At 45.3% G+C, this 13,001-nt stretch overlaps 1 protein-coding gene across 3 annotated transcripts in view; it reads right to left on the reverse strand.

Moving 5' to 3' along the window:
- GRB2 (growth factor receptor bound protein 2) overlaps window positions 1–3,356 on the reverse strand; it is a 49,211-nt gene extending 45,855 nt beyond the window's left edge. For all 3 annotated transcript variants that reach the window (XM_054393701.1, XM_054393700.1, XM_054393699.1), the window contains exon 1: window positions 3,243–3,356. In XM_054393701.1, coding sequence (XP_054249676.1) covers window positions 3,243–3,320 — 78 coding nt within the window. In that variant the 5' untranslated portion in view covers window positions 3,321–3,356. The remainder of the gene's footprint in view (window positions 1–3,242) is intronic.
- Between the last annotated feature and the right edge of the window lie 9,645 nt (window positions 3,357–13,001).

Genomic DNA, 13,001 nt, shown 5'->3' on the forward strand with positions numbered 1-13,001 from the left:
AGCAACCACCAGTTCATAAAAAATTGTGGTATTAGAAGCTGCAGCACCATGCTGTAATCAGAAGACACAGAGGGAAGCATCAACCTTTCCTTTCTCTGGAAGAGGCTTGCCAGGGAGTATTTAGTCTGTTTAAAAAGTTGAAAGCAAGCTGCCAGTTTGCATCTCCTGCATGGCAATACCACACACTTCTAAAGAACCCTAAACAGGAGCGTAGAGGGGATCCAGTGCCCTGCCAGGGTTACAAAAATCACAGAAGCAGCTTTTACCATGTAATGCCCACAAAAGAAAAGGCCAAGCACTTTTCCTCTTCACTCAGCTGTTTTACAATTGCAAGCCAAAGGTCAACTATCCTCACTCACTTTTGGAAACCAGCCACAAGATTACTAACCACCAGCTTAATGGCCACAGTTCAAATGCTGCTCAATCAAGTCCTGACTATGTGGGTATACAGCAGTAATGGCACCATGACATCATAGGCAAGTTATCTGCTGAAATCAGGGAGCCTGCATCTTTGCCTTCCCTCCCCACAAAGAGAAGCACCAACTTCCACAGAGCAGGCATTAAAGTGATCGAGATTTGGTGCTTTCCTTCATGTGGCCAGGGCATAACATTCTGCTATGAAACAATCCTTTGCATCATCATGTGTCCATCAAACTAACTCTGTATTCAAGAGGTGCACCAAGACAGGTGTCTAACAGCTAGATTTGAAGAAGTCTCCACTACCTGTCAAGCTACGTGTGCATCTCAGCAATGGATATCTGAAGAGTGAAGCGTGCAGGTGTATTCAACGTGTGGCAAATTGATTTCTCTTCTCAATTCACTAAGAGGCAGCAGGCCTGACCTGGTTAATAAGAGATCATGAGGCACATTGTGGTGGGTTGAATGGGATAACCTGAGATTTCTCAGTCAAGAGAAAAGTACTAACAAAACAGATCTGGCATGTCTGACAGAAGTTAACCTCCACAACCTGAAACACATTTGAAGTGAACCAGACTCTCAAAATAACAAAGTGTCACTGAAGTTGGCCAGTTTAAGTGAACTGTAAGAATTCTAATCAGTTTTGCCTTATTTGTCTGAAATTCACCAGCTTTAGAGAATGATCCTTACCACTCTGCACAGAACTCATCTCACCTATACACTGAAGAAGGATTCCTGAAAGTCCTGGAATTTCCTCTAACTTTAGTAATAACCTTGAGCAATTCACCATTTCTGTGACTCAGTTTAGTCATCTATGAAGTAAATAAGTAACACTGGTAAGCATATTCAGAACATGTGCTGAAAGGAAATACAGTTTGAAGAACTGTTCTTCAGTGCTTTGAGGAATGTCCAGGCCAGCTTTATGGCAGAGTAGGAAAATCCCTGCCTGTATTCCAGAAAAACACAAAAGATTCATGTAGTGTAACAGCATGCACAGCACCAAGTTTCTCTTACTGTGACAGAATTTGTATCTATGGGATGACATCAATGGCTAAGACTCAGAACATCTTGCTATCAGCCATCCTCTTCAGCTGGAAGAGTTTTAGCACAAACTACACTTTCAGAAGTCTAAAACATTGTTTTTCCTTTAATTCTTAGAGAAGAAAATATTTGTCCATGACTGAAATTTTTGCCAGGCATTTTTCATATACTTTAGCAAACTTCTGCACCATACTAGGTGAAAATAACTACCAATACGCTTTGTAATAAACTATGTTTCATTGCACTTAATTTTTTTCCTTCCTGTTCAGCATATTCTACAAGCTGTCTTCAGCTATGCTTTCCCTCAGATACACTGTAAAAGCTGGAGGTAGCTAGCAGTAACCCAAAACAGAAGAATACAGCTCAGTTTAAGAAAAATAAAGGTAAGGTTAATCACAGAAGACTCCTAAAATTCTGAGTCTTGAATGTTTCGAAACAGCAAAAGGAAACACTCTGGTAATTCACACAAACACTGGCATTGAGGTGTACAGGTCTCACAGACATTTGTGGCTGATTATGGGCCAGAGTTATGCAGCATGTGAACAAATGCAATTATTTTAGTCTCACGATACATTTTTGGACCCTTTCAGTGGCCACCCAGTAACACTGCACCTTTAACAAAGCCTCAGTTATGTTATTGAAATATCAACTGTAAAAGATGCACATTAAGGTTACATGTAGAAGTTGTTCTTTCCATCTCAAAACAGTAGCTAAAAATCAAGCCCTTCTGTGGCAAAAATTTTAAGCAGATGAGTAATCCCACAGAGGTCTGCAGGACTTGATTTGTCAGCATACACAAAGTTACAGCCTTGCATCTGCAGGACAGGCACCTCTCAAAAGAGTTTTCACTCAGAGCATTTTAGAAAGAAGCAGCTTAAAATACTGTAACACTAAATACATCACAGTAGGAAGGTGAAGCCCATCTTTTATGCTAATAAAGAAACTGTGACTCTGAATGAAGAAAACAGTCTGCAACACAGCTCTTATTACTGGGAAGCAACAAAGCTCAGAGCTATGCTTAACTCAGCCCAAATCACTATGGGTTTTTGTATTTTACTCTCTTCCCCCAGCCCCAAATAAAATGTGGGGCTTATTCTGTGTGTCCAGTCCTTTAAAAATTTTAGAAATTCAAACATTTAAAAAATTCCTTTACCGTAGTCAAGATAAAGCCTAAAAAGCCTCCAATATATTGAAAGAACTATAAACCAAAATTCCTCTAATGCACTCCAGCATCCAGTTATATCTGCGCAGATCCATTAAATATTCAGCCATGAGCTTATCACTCGAGTTCATCAGGAGTGAAGATAAAATTCGGCACCAATATTTGACAGCCTGATGATAAAATATTATCTACTGAGAAATAATCTAATCACTGTTCTTTGATATTGGAATCTTTGACAGGAGGCAAAGGAAAGAAACACCAAATTGATCTTGATGACATTAAGGGTTTCCTCTTGTAGAAGGCAAATCAATGTAGAGATTAGCTTGTACTTCGGCTTATTTACCATCAAGTTTACGACTAAGTTTACAAATATTCCAATCCCAGAAGAGAGAAATTAAAGACTTTAAGATGTGTGTTTAACGTGGAAACGAAACAGCCTCTCCTGCGCTTGAAGAGGTCTGACCGCGATTGAGGAAATCTTAAGGTACCCTAGTAAAAGCAGATGGCGTTCTCCGGGGACTCGGAAGAGGGTCAGGTCTGACGGACAGGAAGAGACTCCGGAGAGAAGCTAAACAAGCCCAGGGCGAAAGTGAGCACTCCCGAGCCCTTACCCTCCACTTACCTTAAGGATATCTCCCCGTTTGAAGCTCAGCTCGTCGTCCGCGGTGGCTTTGAAGTCGTACTTGGCGATGGCTTCCATGCTGGGGCTGCCGCGCAGGGCGGTGCGGGCAGTGGGAAGGAAGCGCTCCCCGAAGCCTCCGCTCTTCCCGCGGCGGCTGCCGGCTCAGCACTCCCGCGGCCCGGCTCCGTCCGAGACGCCGGCCCCGTCTTTCACATACAGGGAGGCCGGGGGACGATCCGCCCTAGGGGAGGGGGAGGAGAAGGAAGAGACGGGCCATTAGGGGAAGTGGCACGGATCGATGGCCGGGACCGCGCCCAGAGCCGCTCCCTCCGCCCGGCGCGGCGCAGCGCGGCCGCCGCTTCCTCCCGCCGGCGCTCGCCCAGGCCCGGCTCGCCCGAGTGACACGTCCCGCGGCCAATGGCCGCTCCGGCCGACGGCCCCCGGGGGCGGGAGGCGGCCCCGAGAGCGGGTCCCGGCCCGCCGGGAGGAGCTGCCGGCTCCGCGATGCTCCGGGACTGGGGAGCCGGGCAGGCTGGGCCCGCCGCCGCTCCGCGCAGCCCGCCTGGCCCCGGGAGGGCAGGTCCGCTCCGCTCCCGCCTGGGAGCAGCACCGCCTCTCACGGGAAGCCACCGGTTCCCCGCAGCTCTAATAATCGCCGGACACGAGGGGCAGGAGGGCACGGTGAGGTGCCGCACCCCCGGGGCGGCCCATCCCCGCTCCCGGGACACGAAGGTGGACCCATCAGCCCCAGGCCACGATGGAGACAGGCGGCAGTGGAAGAGCGATGTGCTCCTGTCCCCTACACGGGGGAAGCCCTGCTTGGAGATGCAGCATAGAGAAAGAATTTGGGGTCGTCCCCGCCATGCACGCTGCTCGTATCAAATTAAATACACAATTAGACAAAGCAGAGAATCCTCCTGTGCCTCCTCTGTTACAGGACTTTCCTGGACTTAATACGTCTATCAAAAAATGTCCTAAAATAGTGCTGCATAGAGACAAAAGTTTGGGCTGACTGCAATGTGAAAGCACACATCATGAAACTCCTGCATCTTGATCAGCAATGCGTGTTTAAAAACCTTCGTAAGCACAGCAGGAAAATCTGCAAGTTTCTCTCTTATGGGGCGAGAGAAGAAACAGCATCAAATGTGGCAAAGCACAATCAGACACTCTGAGGCCATTGAAAAAGCTTCAATCTTCGTCTCAAGTTAGAATAGGAAGGATTTAATCTAACTCCATCTATATTTGATAGTGGAGACGGTGAGTGACCAGAAAAAAGTCAAGAGAATAAACCCCATCCTGAACACCCCTCTGAAGAGCTGGCAGAGGTACACATGTCAATGACAATTCCAGACAGCAGAGATCTGACAAACACCACTGAACCCACGCACCTGCTAATTCAGGCCCAGAAAGAACCCTGCTATAGCAGATGGCAATAGTATTTTCTCATTTCAGAGAAAAACCTGCCTTACATAAATGCAGTTCAGCAATTAACATGCTTATGTATTCCATGAGTCCCATGTTTGCCCAACCTTCAGCTCACCATGAAGAATAATGAAGCTCGAGGCAAACAGAGATTTCTATCGCAGAAGACCAGCAGAATGGGAGGAGGTATTTACAGGATTTACCTTGAGCAAAAAAAGGACCAGCTTAGTGAAGTCCTCACGTGGACTGGGCTTGGAATTTTTTCTGATACTCCTACCCAGCACTACTGGAATGTCAGCAAGACTGACAAGCCTGTCAGCAGCACAGCGATCACAACTGAACTATCTGCCTCTGCCACTGCAGCTATCAGAAGTAAGCACACTGGATCCAAGCTTTCACCAACACACATAACTACAGCCAGAGTGTTTCATCTTAGCTAGTTTAGCTTAGATGATTCTAAAATACTTTATTTTTAATGCAGATGAAATCTTTCTGATGTCAGTCTGCCACACTGCACTAGCACACTCAAGTAAGCACCAGCAGCAACTTTCCTTCACCAGGAACATTTCCCCCTGACCAGGCTCTACTGTACTTGCTTCACCATCTCCTCAACTTTCTCACCTGCCTTTTTTGGGTTTAATCACTGATGGTATTGTATTTATCCTTTCCTGCTATTACAGCAGAATGTGAAGGAGCAAGCAGGAATGATTGCACATGAAGCAGCAGAACATGCAAATTCAGGCATACCATCTGCACGTCCCGTACCTTTCATGGTAAACACCAGCCCTTTCTATTCCTTCTTAAAGGATAAATATTACTGGCAGCAAGATTTTGGTGTTTCAAACACAATGCATCATTACACGGGCATGCAAACACCTTCAGCTAAGGGAGAGCCCTCACTTACAAACCCAAAAATCTAACAGTGCATTGCACAGCTTCAAGAAGACAGCAGAGGCTCAAGACACATTTAAGAAAGGAATTACTGCCAACTGGTAAACGTTCTTTCCTTTGGGGTACCACAAGTGTTGCTGCCTAGTGCTGCATTAGCAGCTAAGAATGATTTTTTTTTTTTAACGGAAGGAATTAATAGTCAACTTTCTAGGAGAAATTGATGCAGCATTTCCAAGAACTCTACTGGCATTTCCCTGAGCCTAGCAATAATACAATGTTGGGAAATTTTCCAGCACAATTCAAGATGAAAGAGATTCATCAGGCAATTTTCTTTAGACATGCGTTCCCATTACTACCACCATCCCATGCATTGTCAGCACATAAAGCAGCCGATGTTTCTAGGTAACAATACTAACAACAGCTGCACTGTAGAACAAAACTTGAACCATCAGGACTTAGGCAACAGTGTAGCTGAAGTTTTGGCATGAAACTTACACGTTAGGAAAAGCTTTGAAAAGATTAAACCAAGTTACACAGCAAACTGAAAAAGGCAAACTCAGAACATGAATTCCCTTAAAGTCACTTAAAAGCATTTGCTGTTCACTAATCTTATTAAGTAACTTCTTAATAGAAGGTTAGACACATAATTACTAAAATACAAACCAACCAACTGCATAGCAAAGGGGAAAAATAAGCTCACTGGGGAAGTGGCTTGTGCAAGGACCCTGCCCACAGAGAGCACAGCTGTAGGTGTTTGCTTTAGGCAGACAAAACCGAAACAGGACACGTTGCAAATACTGGAACATACCCCAGCTCCAGAGAGCTCACATAGTATAAGATGGGTATGAATGGGTAACACTCAAAATATGAACACAGGTTACAAGAATTATCAGACAACTTTACCAGAGAAATGACTAACATTTCTCAGAATATATTCAATATGTTTTTCACCTCTTGCCTTACTGTAATCTGGGGCAAGATACCGTTTTCTGCTTTTAAAAAATCGGGGGGGGTGGGGGGGAGGAAGAGGAGAAGAGGAGGAAAGAATAAAAGGCAGCAGATGCAGCTAACAGTATGTTCTTATTAGCGACACAGAACTGCAAGTCAGGATAGAATAAAGTCATTCTAAATACAAACCACCCTGTTGCAGCCAACAGGAAACAATCCTCATGTTCTTCTCAACAGCTATTTCAAAACCACACAGGCAAAGGTAGGCTCTTTATATTGCTCATACAAACAGCGTTTTTTTTTTCTATCAAGCAAGAGCCTTCTCATTGTTCTTTCCACTATTTTACTGTTCTGGAAAGTGATATGGGCAGGAATAGGGGAACAGGCAGTTCAGAAAAGCCAAAGCCAGGGAAGAAAGAAGATACAGTCAGTGGAAGATTTTGCAAAGAATCAGATCCTAAGCTTCATCAGCTGTTATAGGACAAAACACTGCTGAGGGTGGTAGAAGGGAAAATGTGTGGATACATCATGAGGAAGACATGCAGAAATGTCAGGCTCTAGACAAAAGAATAGAAAGAAAAAATCGTAAGGGCAGAGCACTAATTCAAATTAGCCAAATAAGGAAGTATAACATAACAAATGAAGGAGGTAACATATAAATTAAATTAGCAACTATAGACTCTAGAACATTCAGGGTCATAAATGATACTCATGATCTATTAGCTTAATGTGTTTCAACTTCATTAAGCACATCTTGTCAGAGGACAACTCAAGATATCACCTACAAAACTAAGCTCTGGCACAAAGCACAGATAAAATTATTTGATCTGATAAGTATTATCAGGTAATTCAAAACTGCACCTCTGCCAAGTTTATTTGCCATGCTTTTTTCTGCCTTCTTATTTTAAACTCCATAAAGTAGACTTAAATAATACAAGCTTGCCTGGCATTATGAAATACTTAAAACACTACATGACTTCATAACAGATGACAATAATTGAGACATTGTGACAAAAAAAAACCCTCTCAATCTCTAAGGTTTGTGCAGAAATGGATTACAAACAACACTGTGTTGAACTGTGACCCTTCAAGTTTTGGCCACTGACCACAGGCATTTAATATTTTTGAAAGCAAGGAATGAATGTCCCTAAACACCGTACTTATCCATGAACTGCTCTCCCAGTTATTAACTGTGCTACATAATATTTTTCTCTCTAGGTTATAGAAGACATGTCTGAGTCAGATGTTGTGGGAGTTAACAAGACTGCATCCTTGTCTTCTGCAGGTTATTTGGAGCTATATTGGCAAGTGAAACCATAGCCCACAAAATCAACATCGAGCCTCATGCAGGAAGTTCAGAGGAGAAAGAAGAGACTAAGACAAAAATGTCTTTATCATAGAAACTCACGTTTGAAGCATGATCCAAAAGGTCTTTGGAGAAAGAAAGGTATGGATGTTAACCTGCCTACAGGGTAGCCACAACCTTTTAACCTTTGGAAGAGGCCTGAAATTATGGAACTCTTCTAGGGAACATTAAAAATAAGCCCCAAGAAATACCACCAGCCGAAACTCCACAGACGAACGGCAAAGACGAACGTGACCCAAAACTGAAGCCCGCCTGGGAGACCCCCGCACGGGGAGCTGCAGAGAGACTCCTGCCCGGCAGAAAACGCCCCTAGAGCACAGCACCTTGCTCCAACCCCCTCCGCCAGTCCTGCTCCGCAGAGCCCAGGACCCCGACAAGCACCCAGCGCCCCAGGAAGGCCGGGCCCTGCCGAGACGCAGGCCCACAGCCCCGGGGCGCAGAGACCGCGCTGAGGCAGCTGCTGCGGAGCCCGTCGGGGAGAGGCGAAACAGCCCATGATCCCAGGCCGCGGCACAGAGGACCGCCCGCCGCCGGGACTCAGCATGCGTCCCCCTCCCGCCCAAGACCCATGGGGGGCTGGCGAGCCGGAGCCCCGCCGTGAAGTGCCTTACCGCGCCGTAGTAGGGTGAAGGCTAGGGGGGGTCGGCAGCCCGCCGCCTGCCTTCCTCCCTCCTTTCCTCCACACACACCCCCTCGACTCACCGCGCAGCGCTGGGGGGCACCGCCCCGCCCGAGGGTTCTCGCCGCCTACCCGGCCCCACGCGGCCCGGCCGCCCCTCCAGCGCCGCCTCGGCTGCCGCTACGGCCCCGTCCCGCGGCCAGCCCCCCCCGCCCTCCGCCGCCTGCTCCGCCGCCACCGTTCCCGCTGCCAGTCTCGCGAGAGCGGCGCTGTCAGGCGCCCCCCGCCGCCGCGCCCCGCCCACGCGGGACGAGCGTCTGCGCGCTCCCCGCCCCGCGCTGTGGCTCTCCGCGCATGCGTAAAGCGGAAGACGCTCCGTGCGCGGGGCCGGGGCTGCTTTTTTTGACCCGCCGCTGCTGGTTACCTTTCCTGAGGCCAGCCTGACCCGGTCACCACGCCCCACACTCGGCTTGGCCGCGGGATTTGCGGGGGGAAGGAGCGGGCAGAAGCAGCAGCTGAAGTACCTGAGCCCTCCCAAGCACCGCTTTGGCACGAGCCGTGCAAAAAAAGGGATTAATCCCGCAGCCGAGGCAGCCACGATTTCGGGTTTCTGGGGCCGAAACCACTCTGGATTTGTCTGGATTTGCCTAATTTATCAGTGCCTCTGCTTGCCTGGGAGACAGCGTAGCGTACCACAACGCGGAGCTAGCAAAAATTTCGATTAGAAGCTACCTGTAGCTAGCAGGGAAAGCTCCACGCCGGCGTTAACACCGAGCTTGTGCGAGCAGTGTTTGAAGGGGTGCGGAACCGCTCACCCATCTCCTACGGCAACGACTATACCTGGTAGAGCCGCTACGTGACAACTACCATCCCTTCCGAGCACTGAGTAAGGCATTAGGGGAAAAACACAACAGTGTGACCACACTGTGCAATTAAAACATGCACGGAGGGCAGAACTCAAATGGCACAGGCGATAATTCCAGGGTTTAGATGACCCTCGTGACATGCTTTTAGCATGAACAGCCTAATTAGAGCAGAGAGTAAAACACTTGCTTAGGTAAACATCAGGCTGTGACTCCTCAATAAAGCCACTGAATACAGTTCCTCTGGCTCTGGAGAGGAAAGGTGAGTTTCTGAAGTACAGGCTTTCCACAACTACTGTCCTGCTCCCCTGAAAGGATGAGCCAATTACCTTTATTTTTCACTCCCCAAACAGGCTATTCCTGACCCCCCCATCCAGAAAAAGATGCTGAGACTGGGAACGTGGAAAGTCTGAGCACAGCATGTACCACAGTAGAGACACAGGCTGTAAAGTTCACGTCTAGGTTCATGTAAGAGTAGGGTTATTCTGGACCTAGATTACATCTAATTTAGACATAGAAAAAAAGATAATTTATGACAGATGCATATTTTCAGCCTCCACTTAAACACACTTAAATTTTTATCAATAAACCACCACATTGGTTGATCTCCCCAGCTGTACTTTGCAGGGCAGGGGGTCTATCATGGTTTCATCGATATCAAGATGAGAATAACATCAGAATATATACTGCTACCTCATGCACTCTGGCTTGCAAACCACATTCTGCAGACATTACCTGCTGATAATCTTAAGCAGCTAGACAGATTCCTGAGAGGTTATTTCTGGATGAAATTGTTGTTTAAACCCCTTAGCAAGATCATTTTTTCATCCTGATTGCATTGTACTTAAAGGGTTTTAGCTTGTTCCCAAATAGGGGTGTTAGGGAAGGTGTGAATTCCCCCAATGCTTCATTCAAAAATTGGAAAGGGTGGAAAAAGGGAGCTAAAGGATTTGAGGATGCTACAAATGTTTCAGATGTTCTGAGGATGCAGAAGTGATTCATCTCCAGTGACAAAGACTGATGAAATTGGAGATGGATTCCAAGATCCCCCAAGTCCCTGATACTTGTTCCTAGATCAGGCTTACAGAATCTCTGGTTTCATGTGTGACCTCAAAATGAGGATTTATAAGTTCTTAGTAAGCCTTCTATAAGTTAAATAATGTCTTCCCAGAAATGTTATAGCAGCTACTTTTAGCTGGACTTGAAAAGCCAGACATGGCTAACAGCTGCCAGTTGAACCATCGCTACTTTAAGAGGCTGCAGCTGCTTGACTTTAAAAGGGCAGACCTAGAAAATCAAACAAGCAATGAATTTTAGAAATAGCAGAGATCAAAGTGCTAGAGAAAGATATTCCTGATAAAGGGGTCTCTGAGATATACTTGCTTGCAAACCAGTTAGTGTAAAATATTCCCCCAGCTTGCAAACGAGTTAATGCTTTAGAAAAATACACAACTTACTGTGCAAACAGTGCAGCTTCACTATGGCGAAACCTGAAATCCTGGCAGAGCTGCAAGCAAGGGTGAAAAAGGCAACAGAGACATTGTTTTGCTAGAGGATCAATTTCAAATGCTTTTTAGTCTGGGAATAGCTTGAATTTTCTGTGACAGTTTGTGGTGATAAAACATAATCCCAGATTAGCTCTGAGTATTTTAAGGAGTACGAAGAGTAAGAAATGCCTGACATTTCTTTTGGATACCTTTTTAAACTTCCCAGAGCAGTCTGGGGAAATAAATGTATGGGATTTGCTAGAAACAGATCAGAGGAATGTTTGTTGAAAACTGTATTTTTGTGTAAGCAGCCACTCAAGATTTAAAATTGTGGCTTGGGATATTCATATGAATAGTGTATTAGCACCTGAAGTTACTGATGATGAAGTTTAGAGTTAGTAACAGCAATTCTGTTAGCACAAATCTTGCTGAAGACAAACCATAGTGATAATGTGCCTTATCTTGACGTGGTCTTCAAACTATTGCTCCATTACTGTCTGTGTCCTTGCAGTGGAATTTAATTATTATGGAAACTTTTGCATTATTAGGACTCAGAGCTCCAACTGTACGTCATCTGAAGATTAACTTTTTCTAGTGTTGTCACAGCAATGCAGGAACTTGGTGTATGTTGTCATAACATACTGCTCCAGGAGAGCAGCTCTGGCCTGTATTGAGGGATACACAATGCACATCTTCCTCATTTTTGTCACCATCTTAGTGCTACTGAATGCAGTAAATGTACCTCCTTGTAGGGCTGATGTAAGACATTTATTGCTAACTAGAAAGCTATTCTAGACTGTTTCTTTTCATTCAGAGGAATAAAGAAATGACCTCTCACTCCCACTTGCTGAGAGCATCAACACATGCAGCTTCAAAGGTGGTTTTGAAAACTAACCATCAGAGCTTAAATTGGAGCCCAGGGGCCTCTGCCTCAAACAAAAGAGCAACTAGGAAGTGTTGGTAGAGCTGTTGAACCTAGAGAGGGTTCATAGTCAGAAAATATTTGTTCTAGCTTTGATTCATATCTATTCTCTATTGGCAAACACAAGTTAAAAGCTTGTGAACTGACAGAGTAGTGAAAAAATTGAGCTAGTGTGGTCTCTGTTTTGTGTGCACGGAGAGCAAATTTAACTACAGCAGAATCTTTCTGGTGATAGAACAAGATACAGAAAGGGCCCAGAAAATTATCACCTCTCTTGAGTGAGGCAGAGGCTGCAACAAGAAAAAACAAAAGCGATCCCTGATTTGTAGTTCCTTAATTTGAAGATGTTAACTTGATGCAAAGTTGCAAGAGGGCAAATTCTTTAAGGCTGCTAATCAAGAAGGGGGAGAAAAATGTAAAATCTGAGTACTTTAGATCCTGTCAGTATCAAAACTAAAACAGGGTGGGTGTAATTCCCTTGAGCACAAGTAGGAACTGCACAGTGGTTGTGAGAGTCTTCCATCACATACCAGCTCTAACTGAAGGAACTGCTGTCCTTGAGTAAGTCCCTGCTTCACCAGCACTGGTGTTTCACAGACAGCTCACCTTGAAAAGCTTCTGAAATGTAATTTCTTTACCACAGCGTGACTTAACCCTACATTCTACATGTTCCATCTGCTGAGGCACATGCACAAGAAGCTTTCCTAATATAGCTTTCCAAGATGTCTAACTTCATCCTTTGTTTTTTGCTAAAACCACTCTAAGCCATGAGAATCTGCAATCATCATGAACTACAACATACAACTGCCAGTTTAAGGAGCTGTGTTTGTTGCAGTGATGTTTTTGAATGCCATCTGGCACAATAATTGTAATAATCCATTACTAGTTTTCACCTTTCTTACTCTCATGCATTTCCTGATTTCAAAGAATCAGAGTGACCCATTTTATTTTTAAAGCAAAATTCTGACAGGCTCAACACATCGAAAGATCCTCAAACGTTCACACTGGGATTCTGCACGACACTGCTGCAGTTCACACAGCACAACACTAAGTTATCCGAGATGTACCTTGGCAGCCTGATGTATGGACCAAGACAGAAAGCTTCCTCTCACTGAAAACAATTCAGACAATCTGCTAAGGGGAATGTAGGATAGATGCAGATGACTCAAGATAATCCTGCTCAATTTTCTTGCAAGCTGAAAATGTCATGCCAGAAGACTCTTCTTCTGACAGCTGTAGAG

Source organism: Indicator indicator, chromosome 29 (assembly GCF_027791375.1).
Source record: "Indicator indicator isolate 239-I01 chromosome 29, UM_Iind_1.1, whole genome shotgun sequence".
Classification (NCBI taxonomy): Eukaryota; Metazoa; Chordata; class Aves; order Piciformes; family Indicatoridae; genus Indicator; species Indicator indicator.